A 20,450-nucleotide genomic window follows, 5' to 3' on the forward strand; every position below is an offset into this window, starting at 1 on the left:
GAAATCAGGCTTGAACTGTCAAGAGAGAAGCGAACGGCTTGTAATAGTTTTGACATAGTTTTATTCCTGGTTACAGCGCTGAAAGATGGAAAATAACTGTCTCCTGTCGCGGTCGTGCATCTGCCTCTTTCCTGCTTAAGTGGACAGTTTAATTAATGTATTTGGTTACACAGATGTGTAGCTACACACTTCTATGAGATGTTGATGGGTTTGGATGTTCAGGTACGTAGATGATGGCACTTCACAGCACTGGTTTTATCTGTAGTGTCTCAGTCATTCCTGTTTTTGCAGCGTTGTTGCAGCATATATCACGAGTTGCTGATGACCAGTTCAGACTATGTTCCTGTTTAGAAATGTATTTTTTTCTTCACTGGGTTTGCCTCACATCGTCATAAATCTTGAAACATTTTCTCCGTTTTCGAACAGCAGAACCAGAAACTGTCAACTCTGTAACTCTGCAAGTTTCCTGCATGTTGATGAGAAAGCTGATAAACAAAAATGGTGGTAGTTTCTAAAGCTGGCACTTGAGGCTAGTTGCTATTTTAACTTAGTCTCACTCACTTTATAACAGTAACGTACCAGAGCAACTTCCTAAATTGAAGACTGTTGTATTGTATTGTGAGCTACTTTTCTTATTTTCTCCAGCACTTTGTAGTTGTGAACAATGCAAACTTGCGGCAAATCCCCTTTTCTGCCACTGAAGTTGATTTACATCACATTACTCCCAGGTAAGATGAAGTGTTTTAAACATTTCCAATTTTTTTGAATGCCTGATTACAGTGCAGATTTATATTTATATTTAGGCAATTTGTGTAGAATAATTATAGCTGGCTAAGATTGATTTTAAATCATTTAGGATCACTGTTCTTTTAACCTCAGTTGTAAAAAATCAGCTTTAACACAATTTACCAACACAGTCTAGAGACTAAGATACAAACAGTGCAACCAGAGTTCAACAAGACTGCACATCATATCAACTTATGTTTTTCAGTTCTGGAGGCACAAGGAGTCAATGTCTGGCCTGAAGTGACTGGATACCTCGGGCATGATGTCACCCTGCCATGCCAATTGATCGCAGCAAAAGAAAATGCCAATATTACACAGGTTCAGTGGGATCTCCTGCAACCAGAAGGAAAATCTATCACTATTATTGTTTTTAGTCGCCAGCTTGGGGTGAGCATTCTTGAATCTTCTCTGAAGGAGAGACTGGAGATTACTGAACAATTGCTGCTAATTAAAAACGTTGAAATGAGAGATGCAGGGTCATACAAGTGCACCATTGCAACCTTCCCTCTTGGTTCATTTGAAGGAAAAACCAACCTTGTTGTTCGAGGTGAGTATGTGAAGCATTTTTACAACAAAATGTAGCTGCAAATAATATAAATTTATACATGAGGCCTAGGCCAACCAGAACCAAAAACTCAGGTTTAATCCAATTTAATCCAAACTGAGATCAATATCTAAAACTCTGCATGATTAGAAATCCCTTGTTGCCATCATGAGAAATATGTGAAGCACTTTGTGATTAACAAATTGAAGAGCTTTTTTATATTCAGTTAGATTTAGTTTAATCCCATTCTCCATTACTGGTCAGTGGAGAATAACACTGATGTGATGCTCTCTGTAAATAAGTAGGACTATTATAGATGCACTTAAACCATTCTTGTGCTGCATTATTGTATGATTCTCAACTGGACCAATTATGCTGCTATGATAAATCAACTCTATTGTACCAATGAATACACTATACGTCTGTTACTGGTCTCAAATAACTGGGGTCATATAAACGCCATGAACTTTCACATGATAGACACAGCCATGTTTCTTTTCCCAGAACAGATGCCGTTATCACCAGGGTTGGTTTCTGCTATAGTGATTGCTGTCATGCTGCTGGTTGGGATTTTTGCAACCATCGCATACTTGATTTTCATCAGAAGGTGTGTCTCTGATGTGTATTTTGTGTAGGAGTACACAGTACAAGCTGTAGAAAAGAAACCTCTTCCCATAAATGAGACTCTTATGTCGTAAGATGTTAGTAATATATCAGCATTAATCATCCTTTAACACATATTTTTAACAAATAATTATTTCATGTTGATGGTTATATTTGACAGTATCACTGGACTATGAGGATGATTATCTTTTTTGTATCTTATTTTGGTATTTGCTGATAGAAAAATGCCAAATTATTCTCTGGTTGCAGCTTCTCAAATTACAATAGAAACTTTGCTGCTAGTCTTTGTTTTACACCATTGTAAACTGAATATTTTTGGATATGGACTTGTGATTGAACAAAACATGACATAAGAAAATGTATTTTCTTTTTCTTTTGAATATTTCATAGCCTAAACAATAATTCAATTAATTGAAAAAAAAATCAGCAGATTAATCAATAATTAGAATAATCATTAGTTGCAGCCCTACTTTCTCAGATTTGAAAAGTAATTCCATGCAAGAAAAAACTAATTGCAGCACTTTTGATTCTTTTACTCAGGCATGATTCTTCAGTCAGACACCGTGTCTTCATTGGTGAGAACAAAATTACAAATTCTTCACTCTTACATCTACGTACATTTAATCATTTAGCAGAAGCTTGTATCCTAAGTGACTTACAAGTCTGTTTCTAATGGTTAATTTATCTTTTATGTTATATTTTATATAATTTGTTGTTGTTTTCAGTTTCCTTGAATAAAGCCTGTCCGTCTGTCTCAGATACAGGTGGAACGGCGACAGTTCCACCTGAGGTGGCCAGGCCATCTGTTATTGTGAGAGACCAGGTGAGCTCAGAGCTGGTTGGAAGCTAATATGTTTAAGTTTGATAAAGTTTGTTTATTCTGTGGTTGTGATAAGAAGAAGAGATGATTGTTGTTTTAGGAAGGCAACATGATGTTACAAATGACCAAATGGGTCTCCATGTTAACATTTTCTCTCTCTCCTACTCATAGGATGTGGTCTACTCTGACGTCAAGTTCAAACCATTCGATGCGACACCCTCATCCAATAATCAACACACAGACACCACGTATGCCGATGTCACATATGCCAAGGTTGTTCTGGGTCAGCAGCCCAAATGAGGATGGAAAAAAATGTTTTTTTAAGGTTTTAAAGCTGCTGTGTGCAAGTTGCATTTAACATAATATTGGTATCATTTAGTGAAATCAGCATATCCATACATGTATCAATAGATCACCTGCACCTTCTTTTGATGCTCTCACATATGTTTTTTTAAATGGGCATATGCCAAACCAAGGGATGACATGTGTTTCCTCTATAGTATGATAACAGGAGGTATAAAAGTCATGTAACAAATTTATCTGACTTATCAGAGCTTTCATCAGCAGTGCAGTCCTTAAATAATGAAACTAAGAGTCTATAGCCATGCTAGTGGCTCTTAAGATGTGATGTTTAGCAGGTCTGATGTTTACCATTTTCACTGTGTTGGTTTAGCATGTTAAAATGCATAAATTTGAAAGTATTTGATCATAAACTAAAGTGACTGTTTGAACTGATGAGGTTGCAAGATGAAATGTCAGGAAAGTCATTAATGGGGGAAAAACACTTGCGCTGTCATCACAGCTGGACCATCTTCACCGTGAGAGACACAAAAAAATGTGATGAAGACACACAGATTAGTGCTGTTCTATTTCGACAGAGTAAAGCTCATCCCACAGAGTTCTTGTTCCTCCTCTGGTAACCATTAAAGGACAGAGATAGAAAGACAAGGAAGTGGGAAGTTGCGTGAATGGAGAACTAAGTCAGAAATGCAAAAACCAGTATGGCATGTCAGTGTTTGCAAGAAAGTGTTTAGTTTCTTCTGTAAAATTAACTTTCTGGATTCCTATTTTACTGTGTTTTTTTAACTAATTGGACAATCATGATGTTTAGATACCATTGTCCGTCTCTCTGCAGCTCAGTTACTATCCAGCATTTTCATATGAGCCTTTTTAGGGTTAAAGGGTTTTAGTCAAAGAGGATGACTAGAGTGGTTGTACTCTTTCAAATTTTTGTTCTGTCCTATTTCTACCTGTTACCCCAAACCTATCTACAGTGGTTTTAAACCAAAATCAAGAATTGCATGTCATGATTCATGGTTTGTAATGGTTCAATGGTTTGTAATTTCAGGCCATATTCTGTCTGCTTTAGGTCTCTTGTCCAGAACACTGCTCAGGGTTAATGTCATAATCACGTCTACGAGTGTTGCAGTATGAGCATGCCTGATGTAAAAAGGTGACAAAATATGGTTTGCAAAATTGCTGTAGAGGTGCAAACCATCACTGAACATTACCAACAGTCACTGTGTCTCACCTGGTAGTTTTGAAACAGCGTTTCCTGACACTGTCATTTTGTGGGTGTAAGATAATGTCTGCTACACTCACTGTGTTGTCAGAACATGTGAAAACATAATTAGCGTATTGCTTTGCAAACATGGGAAGTCTTTACATCTAATTTTGAATGTGTTGAGGTTGTGCGAAAGTCAGGGCTTAAGAAATCTGATTACAATCACTGTAATGCTTATGAAATATACCAGTCCTGTAGACAGAAATGACAGCGCACAACTTATCTCAACCTTTTCTTAAGAATGTAACATTGTTTGTGGCTGTTGTTGCTTAATAAAGTTTTGACTTTTCCCATTACATATCAATCAGCAGTTTCTTGTCTTTCTTACACAGAGTTCTGTCATGACAGGAAATAGATTAGAAAGATAAGACAAATGCTGTTTGATGGGAGCGCATTATGACAGGCTTTCCATATCTGCATCATCTTACTCAGAGAGTACTGAGATGAAAATAAAAATGCAGAAAACATTTCACTCAAAAAGCAGAGACACATGTCACTGCTGTGCTATTGAGAGTGGCCCTACTGAAACACACTTTCATGTGTTATGTTGTCAAGAAATCAGTCAATGACAATAAACAATAAGCACAAATTCCTTACACAAGCAATTTTTGGCATTAGCTCTCAGTTTAGCTCTCAAACGCTTAATACCATTATGTTACAGATAGGTTAAGAAACAAGAGACTCAGGTAGTTTTAAAGAAAGGGGGCACATCTGTAAAATTAATGAAAGTGTGTTAGGACTCACATTACTGATTACATTAGGCCTACTTAATCAATTAAATAACTTACTTTAAATATACTAATATGAGACAAAAACATTAAATAGTTGCTATTTGTAACTGCAGCCATGGACAGATAAGACAATGGGCCCCTGGAGACATACATGCAAAAGGCCCCAAATGTCTGACCCGTCTTTCCTAACCCCACTGGTCTGCAATGATACCTACAACTTGTTGCATGCTGTGAATTGGGATCAAAATAACTACCAGACCCCAGTCTCTTAGCATCTTATCACTTACTGTAATACATTTAAAATTCTTTCAATCTTAACTCTGGTTATTTCCATTGAATTGTATTGATATAAAACACATTCATACATGGACCGCCGCAGTGACAGACAAACAAATAACATTTTGTTGAGTTGTGTACCTACATTATCCCAAATGTTTCCAGCAATTTTCATACCTCATGGTAATGGTCCATTTCCTTTGGTCGTCTGTCAGTTGCGTCATATTTCCTATGTGCTACGATGGCATTGTGGTTGCCTGCCAAAAGCATAAAAATTGACTTTTTATCCAGTTTTAAGTCACATTTTTAAGATACACTTTTTAAATCATGGTAGTTTTTAACCAGAGGAAGGATTTTAGTCGTTGGACATCTGGATGGTAAGTTATTAGAGAAATTAGCCAAGCAAATGTCAGGCAACTCATCTCTCAGTCCCTCTGAAACATCTGGACCATAAGTTATCAGAGATAACTGCTTTATTCAGTGTTTTTACTGGTTTTAATCACCTAGTTCAATTGTTTTGGAGATGATGAGACCTCTGCAGATAATTTGGCTCAAAGTAAAAACCTCCTGAATGACTGACACTGAAGGATTCCTAACCAAGAGAAAGTGACTGCAATGACAGCAGTGGTAGTGAAGACAACTCTCATGATCCCACACTACTTAACAACATCAACAAATGCCATACTTTGTTATTGGTTTGATTGAGAGTACATTAGTGGCAGAAGTTACATACTGTGCTTGTTTCAGTTGTGTTTCAGTTTTTGAAAACAGAGGAACACTTTGTACATTTAATTGGTGACACGGGTGCATAGGAACAGAAAGAGTTGAACTGAAGTAGCAAAGAAAAATCTTGCTAAACTTCCATCACTCCTGTGTAACCATGAATAAGTTACTCAGGTTCTGTAAATTATGTGTCATTTTTGAGCATTTTTCTACATGTAACCTGGTTCTACCCTTCATCTCAGGGAAGGTTTTGCATGGGGAAAATAGCAGGAAATTAATAATGTAGGCCATTCTGGCCCACTGCCTGAATTGATAATGAGCTGAGTCAAGTATTTGTGGTGTACTTCGGGCTTGTTTGTGGGTTGTTGGACTCGGGCCACCAGTTGGACCACACTTCAGCGGTATCTCTTGGCCCAGACTCCGTCCAAAACTATCAGTCAGCGCTGCAGAAATACCTCACAGCCACGACTCTGCCGATTTGTACTTACGATATCAGGCCAAGCTTGGACTGATACAATTTTGCAAGCAGGGAGGTATCACTTTGGAGGGTTCGCATCCACTGTGGGAAGATCTACAAAATTGTAAGTAACAAATATGAATAACAGCATAAGAAAAACAAATTGGGGAACAAACAAACACAGAAACCGCTCTCATACCTGTGAAAATTTCCAAGGTCGAGTGAACAGGATGTGGGGTGTGGTTAGCAGCAGCAGAGAACGAGAGCACAACACAGATACCTGCTTTTATAGACTGTCCACATAGCTGACTGGTCAATGATCACCGACACCACCTCCATTTCTATTTTAAATATGGACAACAAAAAACATGATGGATGCAATGAACTGATCCCTGGCTCTGTGTATATAGTATGTGCGTACAGTGTCAGTAGGTAAAATACTTGTATCTCCACCTCTACATCACTCTGGTCTGTAAAGAAACATAGACCTTAGCAAAGCAGGGAGCTTCGCCAAGGTTCCTATGTCCTCTATGCGTGAGAAAATCAACTGCCCGGAGGTAGGTTTACTTTCTTGTCAGAGATCCCCTATTGATTTGATTGGGAAGAAAGTTTTAAGGATTCTTTGTGGGTTCATCTCTAAGTGGTTGTTTGGCATCTCTTTGTCAGTCTCTTTGTAGTCAGTTATAAGTCTCTTTGCTGCCACCATTGCTGGATTGAAGATTGCTGAACCCAAATGCAAACAAACACAATAGGGGCTAGATGGAAAAAAGGTAATTCAATGATAAAAACCGACTCACAAAACTAATCCAAAATCACACACCACAAGCAACACGCCACACGCTACCTGCCACACGCCACTCCTCCCCACTCAAATACACATGGAGGTTAAAGCTGTGTTGCAGTGTCCCTTACATCAAGTTTTTACAAACTTACTTTTAGCACCATGCACATACAGGGGGTGTTTGTACAAGTATTAAATTAACTTTTGTAAGTGCTATTTACAAAATAAAGAGAAGTACTGCGGCTATAACTTCTCCTTCTCTGAGCTTAACAGGAACTTACATTTACATATTACAACACTGGAAGGTTAAATTCATTAGATTCAAACATGTAATTAATTACAATTGTTCCATTGTGCAGACCTGATGCTTTATGAAACCATATAGTTTTTAGAGGCGTCCGTTACTTAAACAGGTTTCCTCCTTCGTGGTGACAGAGAGCAGCTCCTTCACAAAACTACACCAGTAGATTTACAAATCTTGACCTTCTCTCTTTCCTGTGATGTTCTACTTCTCAGACAGTACATTCCACCAGAGCCTCGAAATCTAAAGGAAATGAACTCCACCCATAATTGAGAGTAAAGGAAACATCATCCTGATGAAGGCAAGATAGCTGGGAACATTTAGGGATTATTATTATTATTGGAGAAGAGCTGTGTGACTTGTTTAATTTTGATGAACATGTATTCAGGCTCACTGGCCTGCACCTTGCTGAGAGTACATTCTCAAAATTACAAATAAGGAAAGATCACAATATTTTCTGTTACATTGGAAATCTAAAAAACATGTTTGTGAATGAACCACACATGGTTTCAGTTCCAACATGTTAAGCTGTGCACACCAGATTACGCAGTTCTTTTTTCAGAGATGTGGAGAGAGGGTGATGATAGAATATTTTTGTAGTTGTTTGTTTTTGAATGTCCCAGTCTGTTTGTATAGTGTTTACAGCAGCTTTGGTTTTGACAAAAAGAAAATTTGGTTTAAGTCTTACACAATGCGTTGGAACCAATTGTTCACCTTTAAGTCAGTAACTTGTCAGATAGTCATTGTTATGTCATCATAACCACTTCTACGTTCTTGAGAGTATGACAATTAGGGCTGCAACTAACACTTATTTTCATTATTTTGTAGATTTATTGATAAATGTTTTGATCCGTGAAATAGTGAAAATTGTCCATGACAACTTTCCTGAGCTCACACATTGAAAATGCTTGTTTTGTCCATCCAACAGTCCAACACCTAAATAAAGTTTACAGATGTGGAAATCTAAGAAAGTCACTTTTGAAAAGCTGAAACCAGAGAATTTGGGGTGTTTTTGCTTAAAAAATGACTGAAATGATTCTCAAAATTGTTACGAATTAATTTTATTAATCAACAAATAATTCAGGTCTAATCTCTTAAAGTGTTAACATGAAAATTAGCTGTGTAGGCTACATGGTCAGTCTTGTTATTTTCAGATGGCACATATATCAGATTTGAATGTCTATATTTGTTGGTGCACTATTGTTAGTACGGACAGAGTATTAAAACTTTTTTTTCTCATTTTACTTAATGTTCTGAACACAGCTTTTAAAACTCAGTGGCACTTTCCTTTAAATTGTGCCTGAAAAAATCTGAGAACTTATACAAATCATCAGGAGATACTAATGTTTTTTGTTTAGTTTTTTATCAAACACTGTCACTCGTCAGTGCTTTTAGAAAATTATCAAGCAGCAGTTTGGTCAGTTCTCTATTATAGTTAAAAGAGGGCAATTATTGTTCAACAAAGTGTTTCTCTACATGATCATCTTCTGACCACGAGAGGTCACTGTTCTACTGGAGCTTACAGCATGACTGGAGGAAAGGGAGCTAAAAACCATGAGCAATCATGCTGAATGCTAAGAGAAAATAAATAATGAAAATCAAAAGTATAGTACAAAGAATAGTTTTTCTCTCTCCAGTAAAACTAGTTAGAGATGAGAAAAGCTTCATGCCACAGTCCTGCAGGTTCTTTCTTGGTCAATTGTGATTTTTTTTTTTTCATTTGACTGTATCTGTTATACCTTACACTTGTCTGTGACACTTTGAGAATATGAGGAACCTAAGAATTACGTAACATGGTAGAGCTTAAGGTCGAGGAACCTAAGTAGAGAAATTATATATCAGTAACTGTTTCAACAACAGCTGAATAGATTCAACTTGATCCGTTCTGAGACTGTATTTTTTTTAACCTATTTTTGGCATCAGAGTAATATTTTTGATAGTGCCCACATTGCAACCCTTGTAAATATGTAAGTCCATCTTGTCTTTTTTTTTTGATTATTTGACTAAAAAACATGCAATTTTAAATTAGTATGATTTACAACGATAAAGTTTATTTCACTGGAGGCATATCTGTATTTTGTCCACACCCTGTAGCGTTGCACGATGAAAACTTGTGTCAGATCACCTCTCCTAATGCTCAAGTTGATCTACTTCATTTTACCAGGTAAGACCAAATGTTTTGGCTATTTTCTGAAAAGCAGTGAAACATATCCATAGCATGTGTGTTGAACACAGGATAGTAGTAAGCCAATATTTAGAAAGAATAATTTAAAATTGTAATTTGTCATTTATATTTTCTTGAACAACATTCTCAACACATTTTTAGACCTCCTGAACTGGTTAACATAGCTGCTGTAAAATGGTAAATGTTTATGAAAAGGTACTTTTTTGGTGGTGTTGAACTGTCGACTTTGAATCTGATACAAGATAATTTGAGTAATTACTAAAAAAACAAAATAATAAGTAGAATCCCAAAGGTAGTCTTTGAGTTACTTTTGTTGGATGACACACCATACAGTGGGCAGCTAAAGTATTTATTTTCCATTTCTCTCTTCCTCCTGCCATCATATCATCTTATATTTTGCAGTTCTGGAGGGTCAACAAGTCAATGTCTGGCCTGAAGTGTCTGGATACTTGGGGCATGATGTCACCCTGCCATGCCAATTCATCCAAGGAAAAGAAAATGCCAATATTACACAGGTTCAGTGGGATCTCCTGCAACCAGAAGGAAAATCTATCACTATTATTGTTTTTAGTCGCCAGTTTGGGGTGCTTATTCTTGAATCTTCTCTGAAGGAGAGACTGGAGATTACTGAACAATTGCTGCTAATTAAAAACGTTGAAATGAGAGATGCAGGGTCATACATGTGCACCATTGCAACCTTCCCTCTTGGTTCATTTGAAGGAAAAACCAACCTTGTTGTTCGAGGTATGTGAGGCATTTTTGCACAAATTGTCCATTTTAACATTAGGTGTAGAAAGTTTTCAAAATGAGTATGACCTGTCTATAACATCTGAATGGTAAATAACATGGGTCTGTTTTTCTTATACTGTATAAGTAAGTGGAGCTTGACATTCCCTTACCTTGTATGACTCTCAATTTTGCCTTTTTTACCATAAATTAATCTATATTTATACCTTACAAATACAGCGAGTGTCTGAATTTATCATCACATAATCAGAGTTATATCAACACTGTGAACTTTTATTTACATTAATTTCACTTAACGTCACTGAAGATAACACCTGTCTCCTCTCCCAGAACAGACAGAACTGATCCAGATATTACCAAGGATGATTGCGACAGCCATATTCGTTATGATTATAGTGACCATGGCAGTCACAACTTATGTCATTATCATCAGAATAAGGTGTGTCAGATTTGTATTTTGTGTAGGCGTAGATGAGCTGTTGAAGAGCAAACTCCTTTCATGACAGAGAAGGACATGTCATGTGATATTACTCAGAAGACTTTATCATTTATGGTGCATTTAGCGAACATTTTTGATCAAAAACTAAAACTTGATCCTGAACAGTATCACTGAAGATGCCAGATTAAGTTCATTTTCATTCATGAATCATTGGTTTATTTAAGCACATGTTATATTTGAATCAGTCTGTATGAACTGTGAGAAAATCTTCTCCTGAATGTACGTAGTCAAGTGCAAAATAACTAATCATAATATGGTTCTTTACTCAGACGTGATTCTTCAGTCAAGCACCGTGTCTGCACTGGTGAGGAAAAAAATCACAAGTTTCTCCTCTTTTGATTTCTAAACAGCTGCATATTAGTTATATATTGTGTTTGTTTAGTTTCTTTTACTTAAGCTATTTTGTCTTCCATATACAGCTAGTCCAGTGATCTGTGATTGAAAGAGACGAGGTGAGCTAAGAGTTGGTTTGAGGTTACAGCTTTAAATTGAGGTTGAAAAACATTGGTTGGTTTGACTATTCTGTTGCTTTGACACAAAATGCAACAAAACTTGATGAGAACAATGATGATAAAATGGAGCACTGAAGTCTCTTCTGCCTCATAGGGTCTGATCTACTCTGATGTCAAGTTCAAACCATCCAGAGATGCTACAACTTCTTCCAATGACAAACACAGAGACCATTTATGATGATGTCACATATACTTCAAGGTGATGGTTAACCATTGGCAACCCAAAAGAAGAGAAAGAGATGTGCAATGATGTGGGAAAAAAAAACAAAAAAAAACACACTCTCTTAAAGCTGTTGTGTGTAAGTTGTATTTACTAGCGTGTTCGTATCTTGAGTAAAAATGCAAAAGTCATCACATCCTGACAGCTGTTAATAAATCATCCTATTCTTAAAGGCCAGTGTTGTTCTCCATTTTTCTTACTGTCAACAAATTGTATGAAAAAACAGGACCAACAGAGCATTATTCAAACTCTCAATACTTTCTGATTTCCCTGCTCTAGCTGCGGCCCTTAGTCGAAGACATAGATCTATAAAAAATGATTAACAACAGTTTGATGTTATTCATCATTATGTTATTCATTGGAGCGGGGCAACTATACTTTTAGCTAATGTTACTCAAACAAAAGTAAACTGTACATTTGCTGGGGAAGTATTTCCAGGTGCAGATTAATACTCATTTGGTGTTTTAGCAAATATATTTACAGCAACATTTCTGTGTATGTGTGATTGACTCATATAAACAATGCCAGTGTTCATTATAATGGAGGAACATGTCACCAAGTTCAACAGTGACTCATTAATGTGTTGTTAATAGTTGTTGGACGACAATGGATCAATGTTATTCTTGGCCTTTTCGTGGGATTTGTTGACAGTAGGAAAAATATAAAACATAATCACCCTCATCCGCAGTGACCCCTGAGGACAAAGCACAGAGAAGGCACAAACAGTGAATGTAGTAAAAGATGCATATCTTATCCAATCTGTAATATATATTTGAAAAATGAAGCTACATTTGATACCCACTGCTTGTGTTCATTTTATTTTGATTAAAATGTGGAGCTATATCTGTACATATAAGAACCCCAAAGTGCAAAGAGGCAGCACTGTTGTTAAACAGTCCAATAATAATCTCTTATGAATTTAGCTTTACCTTCAGACAAACAGGCAGCAACAAATATCACATTTCAACCGTGAGACCAAATTTTAGCATCCAATATGAATTATATTTCGAAATGCTACAGACGACAGAGCTGGTGGTAAGTTACCAAAGGGCTGTACTTTCCTAATTCCTCAAACTTACACACAGCAGCTTTAAACCAAACAAGGATTGCATATCATGATACAGTATCATATCAGTTTTCTAGAGACATAGATTCTATTGAAAGTTAGTCTTTTATCCTACTCAGTTTTCTTTCTGTGTTGTGTCTGTTGCGCACATTCTATTGCATTGATCTCACAATCCTCATTACATTCTTCGTCATACCAATAATAGGTGACAGCACATGGTTTGCAAAGTTGCCGTAGAGATGCATACCGTCAATGAACATCAGTTGTTTGCTGTGTAAAAGCATTTTTACAGTATAGTTTTTCCAATTTTGCCGTCTTTTATTTATTTGTTAATTGGAATTCAGTGCTTAAGAAATTTCATTACGGTTATAGTCTGTGTTGGCAGGAGGTGTGGGAAATGTGTTTTTTAGGTGTGTAAAAGTACTAACTTAAGGACTCATTTATTTCTGGTGGTTGTGCTCTTACACCATATTTCTACTGAAAGTAGGTGCTCAAGATTTCTTTACAATCAGCAATTTTTTGAGATACTTTAGTGTGTAAATCATGTCTTCATTTGCTTTAAAACTACATTTTTATGTTGTGGCTACTGTTGCTAAATAAAGTTCTGCATTTTTTCTGTGGAAATCTGTCATGACAGGAAATTGCAGTTAGTCATGCAGTGCATTATGCAGTGTTAGAATGAATGTAAATCCCACCAAAAACATTTACCATCTAAAATTATCAAACATTTCACAAAAACACAATAGAGAAATACCCAAAATTGAATACAAATGTGTCTATCAGAACTTTGTTTTTATATCTTCTTTCATACCCCATTGATCATCACACGACCACTCTGATTTATCTTGTGACCCTTTAGAGGGGCCCGATCCCTGGGTTGGGATCTGCTTGCTTGACTATATTATGAAATTTTACATCAAGCAGTTAAAACTTGTTCCAACTCAAACGACTTCGACAGTGAAAAGCTGCTTACACACTGCGGCCTCTGTATTAACAATCTAATAATGTCATATGTTGTAATATCTCAGTCACAGGGGACTTTCCACTTAAAAAGCAAAGACACGCGTCACTATGGGACTGTTTCAATATTTTTATTCCAAAAGAAGTTTGTGTGTCTATAGGTTTGAACAACTGGGCGATCTCTCTGAAGAACATCATTGCACCTTCATCCCAAAGCCTCCCATCGCCCACCCTTCACCCACAAGCACACTATAGAACCTCTCGCTCTTCAATAGGAATAATAACAACAATTTAATCATAATATTCATCATCAGTTTTAATAATCCATTTAGCACTAGTATAGAAATATGAAAAAATATCAAAGAAAAGAACATAATAGTAAATGAAAAGGTTTGTTTTGTTGAGTGACCGCTCAGACACCCTGTCTGAAGTTGTTTTGTGACCCTCCCTTCCCTTTGATATTCATACTCGAGTGAGGGATTGTACCCACCTCTTGCCTCTCCGCATTAATGCTGCGCAGCTAACAAATGCTTTCAGCCGATGGTTTAAAGCTGTTGATAGCCACTTAATGGCTATGTGGTGCTGTCACATATCAAGTCTTGTGAATTCAAATACAGAACAAACCAAAGAAGACAAGAAAAGGAGACTCTGAAGACAAATTTGAAAACAAAGTAGCCTTTAGACAACAGGGGAATCAGAAATGAGTATGTTGAGGATGAGTGCATTTCTGTTTGTGTGTGTGTGACTGTCATAGGCTACTATTGGGGACACATTTCAGACTTAAAAAGCCCAGTTAATTGGGGACCAACTGGGGACAAAAGCTGATTTTTGGATCAGTGGTTAAGGTAAGGGTCAGGTTTAGGTTAGTAGTGGTTATGGTTAGGGTAAATCCCCAGGAAATTAATATCAGTTCCCCAAAACTTACCTATGATTATATGTGTGTGTGGGCACTTGTTTTATATCCTGGTGGGGACTTAAACCTGACTGCACACCCACCCATGGGGTCTTGTGAGGTTTCATGAGGATAAAAGAATTGGGTTCCCGTGGGTAGAGACCGAGACCGCTTTTTAATTGATAAGATTTGGTTTTAAGGTTCAGGTTACAATTAGGTTTAGGTTTGGGTAAGGGTCGATGGAACGGGCTAGGGAATACATTACGTCAATGAGTACCCCCCAGTGTGTGTGTGTGTGTGTGTGTGTGTGTGTGTGTGTGTGTGTGTGTGTGTGTGTGTGTGTGTGTGTGTGTGTGCGCGTACTGTGTCAACTTGTGGAGACAGTTCATGTTGTCTTGTCAGCATTCTGGACACAAAGGCAGAAGTAAACAGAAGAAACGTACCAAATCCAGGCCTGCTTCTGCTGAGGAGGGAAACGGCATAATGTGTGCAAACAATGTTATCATTCATTATCTGGAACACAACAGTGTCGAGAAATCAGCTTCACTGCAAAATGCATAATTCAATACAGCAATGCAATGTTAGCCTAGACGACAATGCCTGCATTTTTCAAGGGATTTGTAAAGGGCTGTATTGGTGGTTTTGCATGTTACCTTGCACACTTTGTATTACTGCTGAATATAGATCAGGGATCATGTTTTTGTTGCTGCACTAGCGACTCCTGCAGTTTGAGTTGATCTGAGATGATAGCATGAAGCCTCAGTCACAGGTGAAAAAAAGTCGCTGGTAGACTCCTGGCTGTCTAGAGGTTACAAGACACAACGATTGTGGCACAAATTGTCATTTCAAAGCAGGGGCAAAAAAGAGGAAACAAAAGTATTATTGATGCTTTCAGGAAGCAGGGAACACTGACTTTTCGAGAACTAAGAATCAGCAGCTGAGAAGAATGACATTCATAATCTCTGCTGTCACAAAATCAGACTATGAAAGGAGTGGCAAATATGAATGGGGTAATGGGAAATCGGTAATATCTTGCATCAGCCAACTCTCAAAATGTGAATGTCAGTATATCCTTGAACGCACCAACCAAGGCTTTTTATAATTACTATAAGTACAGCAAGGGTGTCTATCCAATCACTCCCTTGTCTACTAAGTAGTGAATCACTAAATGGGGGATATTTGGAAGTGATTGGGCAACAGAATTAATAAACACTGAGACAGTGATGAGTCAATAACCTGCAGAAAATGCTAATGCAGCACATGATACCGACGTCATATATGATTCTGGGATAGATATTATGTCTACCTATGATTTAATGAAAACATGATACTGGGTAAACTGTTCAACAGAGTTGGATTTGCTTCTACTGGGACTTTTTACAAAAGGTGGCAAACCACAGAAAGCACAGCTACAGCACACAAAATTAATTGTATACTTTTGATTTGGAGGAAACTAAAGGGAAATCAGTAACCATTTATTCCTGATATGTGTCATGCATTCAGTGTAAATAAGTGGATCGAATCTTATTCTTCTACGAGAGACATAAAACTGATCTGATGTAATTAACATGTGGTCCTAAACATCAGTGGTGGTGGTATGTTTTTGTTATTCTCAACAAACCCAAAACCAACAGCGCATTAGTTCAACTCTCAATACCAGCCATTTGTTCCCACCACTGACGTGATAAATATATGACATATAGTTTCAGTTAAAAAAAAAAAAAAAAAAAGGCAGATTCTACAATAGCTGGGCTCTGTAGATTTTTAGCAAACATTACTCAAACAGGAGTAAATGATGTATTTGTTGGGGACTATTTTCAGCTGTGGATTAATATGCTTGTGTGTAAATATGGTAACAGGATGATATTTGGGTATTTGGGACTCACTCAAAACAAACAACAGTGTTTGTGTACATGGTAGTGAATGAACATGCCATGGTGAGGCTGTTCAGAGTGTGTTTGAGAGAATTTGGATGACAACACAGGTCTATGGCACAGGGGAATAAGCTATATCAGGCTTTATCTACTTATTAGTCAGATGAATTCATTGTTTGTTTTGGTCTTTACATGGGATTTTAGGACATCAAGAAATACATAACATACATTCACAGCGATGGATCAGCTATTTAATGCAAGTGTGTGAAACATGATTTTCATACCATAATTACTTGGTATGAAAGCAGTGGCTATTTGGGAGTTTAGGAATCTTAAGGGTTTGAATAATCATCAGCAGTAATAAGAAGTGTACACACATTTAAAGTTGAATGGCTAAACATGCAAATCCACCAGTATATTCCTTTAAGCACTGTAGCTAATATACTGTAGTGTTTGGGTTGTTTTAGTTAGACTTTCACACAACAGTAGGGCTGTAACATTAACAACATAATTAAAAGAGACCAGAATCTCTACCCAGCCGGACTGAAAAACATGTATTTCTTCTAAATCTATTTATCAGCATGTTTCCCTGTGTTCAACCACCTCCTGAATGAGTCCCCAGCCACCGAGGGGAGTAATTAGGCGATCAAAAGCTTGACACAGTATTGACAAGGCTGTGTTGAGTCTATCACTCTGGCAGGAGCCTCTACTGTGTACAGCCAAGTCTGTCTGTTAAACAGAGAGAACGGAAGAAGCTGCAGCTACAGCCTGCTGGCGCATTAACAAGCCCCTTAAAAGATGCCCAGAATTAACAGATCAGGACAGATCTAATAATGGAAGTAGTTCAGTTAGGGATTTCTCATTCAAATCCTGTAGTGTCCTTACACTCTTTCTCTCGCCTCTCTTTCTGTTCTTCTCTATCTTTCCGCTCTGGCTCTGCCTCTCCCGCTCTCTCTATCTCTTCTACGCTGTGTGAACAGAGGTGGAAAAAGAAGTAAAGGCTTGGCAAGCATTACCCAGGATAACGAGGGACATTAATTTCACATTTCAAAGCCCTTGCTCCCTCTCTCTTCCTCTCTCCCTTTTTGTGGCTGTCTGATTATCTAACATTAGTAGAAGGGTGCTGTTGCTGGGTACATGGTTCTCCTCACTGTGTGTAGTTACAGACAGACTAACAGGAAGCACACATTTGTACATACACACACGCACAGTGTAAAGAAAGGCAGGCCAGCAGTTTCCTCTGCGATTGTTTGCATTATGTCATCTTGAAGTCGTTTTATCCACACTTCATTGATACCACCCAAAAAGCAGCTATGGGGCACAGGGAGGGACACAAAACTCTTGAGCACAATTAGCCATAGTCAGGTTTCTTAGTATGTTATAATCCACCATATTGTCACATATAGTCTGTATTTAACTCTGTAATTCCCACTTAGAACAATGGTAACAAAACAATAAAGACAATAAAAGAAAAAAAAAAACAGGAAATAATTTTCTGGAAGTCTTTTAGTTGCTGTTTTAAATCACATACGGATACGGTATGTCCTCCAACACAAGGCTTCATTTTACTAGAGGGGTACTTAACTTCCAGGGAAGTGTCTGTGGAAGAAAACCAGCGCCCCTCAAATCTAACGGTGAAGTGAGAGGGGAGTAAGGAGAGAAAAAGGAAGCCAGTGGAAACCATCATCTGGTCATGTGCATATCCGCTCACATTTGTCCAAACTCAATTGTTCTTCTGAGTTGATAACAGAAGCTTTAACTGATCACAATCTCACTGTATGCTTGTAGCCAGTTCTGTATTTGTAGACCTCAAGCTCAGCTGGAGAAAGGGTTACAGCTTTCCCTGTTTACTCTCCTTTTAAAAGGTTGTTTCATTCTCCACTGGATGACCTCGCAGAGTTTAACTTTATTTTCCCCTCCATCCCTCCCTCTTTTGTTCTCTGATGAATTTCACCTGTGGAAACAAGCACTGTTTCTTTCAGCAGCACAAATGTCCCTCAGTCACATCATTGGCTACCTGCAGCCCTCTCACCCCACCCTCTGCCTCTGGTCTCAGTCCTGGTCCACCAGTAGGTCTGTGGTGTTGCTGCTCTGTGGAGGTGGAATGGGTCGAGGGGTATGAGGTGGGGGGCTGTGATGTAGCCGCCTTGGGCTGGGCCCCCCTCCACCCTCACTGTCTGTGTTGGATGAGGATGGAGGAGGGGGTGGGGGTAGCCTTGGCAGGGGTGCTGATGAGGGTGGTATTCTTGTTGAGGTTGATCCTATACTACTGCCTGATCTCAGGTTCTGGATCCTCCGGCACTCCTGGCAGATCCTCACATGGGTGCAGCTGCGGGCGGGCAGCATCACAGGGGTGGGGGCTGGTGGAGGAGGGGTGGTGTTGGCCCCCAGCGGATCATCTAGGATCCGCTGTGGTCCAGGGCCCAGATCTGAAGGCCCTGTCCCCCCTGCTCCACCTCCAGCTCCACCCGTCAGGGGGCCAGCTCCACTATAGAGCTTTCCGTTGCTAAGGCGCATCTCCCGCACCAGGCGCAGGGGCCGAGGGGCCCCTAGAGCTATGCGTGTGGGGTGGCGCAGGGCTGCTGAGCTGCTGAGGGGCCGCCGACGGCGCATACGGGAGCTCTTCTTACAGGAGACGGCGTTTCGGAACTCTGTGATCATCTCCTGACAGACAGACACCTAAAGAAGAAAAGGAGGGAGGAAAGAAGGAGAGACGGAAGGGAAGAAAAAGGGAAGGAAGGGAGGCAAAGGTAGGGGGGGCGCCACAGACACAAAGTAGGCAGGCAGCAGAACAAGACAGTGGTAAGGCAGTACATAAATAGGAGAGCGGAGGGAAAATAAAAAAATTGAAAGGAAAAGCAAAAAAAACAAAAAAGGGAACAAGGCGGAAAACAGACAGAGTAAGGCATGGTAAACGAAAGAGTCGCAGGAGAAGCGAAGGCACAGAGATCAACAAATGGAGGGATGGTGTGAAAACAAAAGTGAGGAGGTGATGGGGAAGGATGTAGAGATGGATAGAGATGGGAGAATATCCAAGGAGCAGAGAGAGTTATTACAATCCAAACACACAAAACACCAAAATGTTGTTTAGTTTATGGGCACTTCATTATGGCACTATGCACTATGAACGGACAGGCAGGCCTGCAAACTCAGGTGCACATATACAAAGGCACACTCACGCAATACATCAACTTGGCACACCTGCACACACACACCCATAAATCTTTTTAATCATTCCAGCAGCACGACTACTGTAATTTGCACACACGATGAACAAAATGCATCAACATGTCCACTACAGACAAACAGCATTCTCACTGAAATCATAATAAAAAAGTCGTGTGCTCACATAGACAGAAACAGTACTCATTATTGGAGAACAAACACTGATGGCCGAATGACAGGAGGTATGTGTTTGAGAGAGAGAGAGATAGAGGGAGACGCACAGTGAGATGGGTAGAAGTAATCCAAGAATGGAAACGAAGAATACCAGCGTACATGTGAGGCATGTAAAAGAAGATACATCATGACATTTAATGCCAGGGAAAAAGATCACACTACTTCTTTATGCAAGCAAATATTGGCATTTCTCAATATTGCTTATCCGTACCATCAAGTTTAGCTCACAAACACTTACTGCCATACTGTTAAACACCAAACACTAAAAAGGCACAATGACTTCAAAACAGGCAAGACATGCAAAGTGAAATCAAATTCTCTATATTTTTTTTTTTATCATTTTTGGACACAACAGCAGTTCAGTGCTGCACACTTTCAACATTCCTCTCATCTCACATGCACATAACACGTTGAACCTCAAATGTTATAGCAACACATAAACAAACAAACAAACACATACCAATTGAAGCAAAAGCTCAATAAAATCTA

At 38.6% G+C, this 20,450-nt stretch overlaps 2 protein-coding genes and 1 long non-coding RNA gene across 6 annotated transcripts in view; 2 read left to right on the forward strand and 1 right to left on the reverse strand.

Moving 5' to 3' along the window:
• On the forward strand, nt 1-4,642 carry LOC130172895 (nectin-2-like). 2 transcript variants are annotated; one of them, XM_056381863.1, is made up of 7 exons: nt 1-222; nt 646-728; nt 992-1,333; nt 1,835-1,937; nt 2,495-2,529; nt 2,713-2,777; nt 2,946-4,642. In XM_056381863.1, the coding sequence occupies exons 2-7, from the start codon at nt 665-667 to the stop codon at nt 3,072-3,074; spliced, it is 738 nt and encodes a 245-aa protein (XP_056237838.1). In that variant the 5' UTR covers nt 1-222; nt 646-664; the 3' UTR covers nt 3,075-4,642. The 2 variants fall into 2 exon arrangements, with proteins under 2 accessions (XP_056237838.1, XP_056237840.1); XM_056381865.1 differs by lacking the exon at nt 1-222 and adding an exon at nt 274-501.
• Nucleotides 4,643-9,390: 4,748 nt separating this feature from the next.
• On the forward strand, nt 9,391-16,425 carry LOC130172149 (uncharacterized). Its single transcript, XR_008828231.1, has 7 exons — nt 9,391-9,574; nt 9,702-9,771; nt 10,195-10,536; nt 10,870-10,978; nt 11,308-11,342; nt 11,458-11,490; nt 11,645-16,425. It is a non-coding gene; the product is annotated as an uncharacterized LOC130172149 (long non-coding RNA).
• Nucleotides 13,914-20,450, reverse strand: part of grik5 (glutamate receptor, ionotropic, kainate 5) — an 86,099-nt gene continuing 79,562 nt past the window's right edge. For all 3 annotated transcript variants that reach the window (XM_056380599.1, XM_056380596.1, XM_056380598.1), the window contains one exon: nt 13,914-19,241. In XM_056380599.1, the coding sequence (XP_056236574.1) occupies nt 18,615-19,241 (627 nt within the window). In that variant the 3' untranslated portion in view covers nt 13,914-18,614. The remainder of the gene's footprint in view (nt 19,242-20,450) is intronic.

The sequence above is a fragment of the Seriola aureovittata genome, chromosome 7 (assembly GCF_021018895.1).
Source record: "Seriola aureovittata isolate HTS-2021-v1 ecotype China chromosome 7, ASM2101889v1, whole genome shotgun sequence".
NCBI lineage: Eukaryota > Metazoa > Chordata > Actinopteri > Carangiformes > Carangidae > Seriola > Seriola aureovittata.

Excerpts from the sequence above, each read along its gene's own strand:
- LOC130172895 (XM_056381863.1), top strand. The coding sequence starts at position 665 with ATGCAAACTTGCGGCAAATCCCCTTTTCTGCCACTGAAGTTGATTTAC. Across the intron at positions 1,938-2,494 it reads TACTTGATTTTCATCAGAAG|GCATGATTCTTCAGTCAGAC; the intron begins GTGTGTCTCTGA and ends TCTTTTACTCAG. Across the intron at positions 2,778-2,945 it reads CTGTTATTGTGAGAGACCAG|GATGTGGTCTACTCTGACGT; the intron begins GTGAGCTCAGAG and ends TCCTACTCATAG.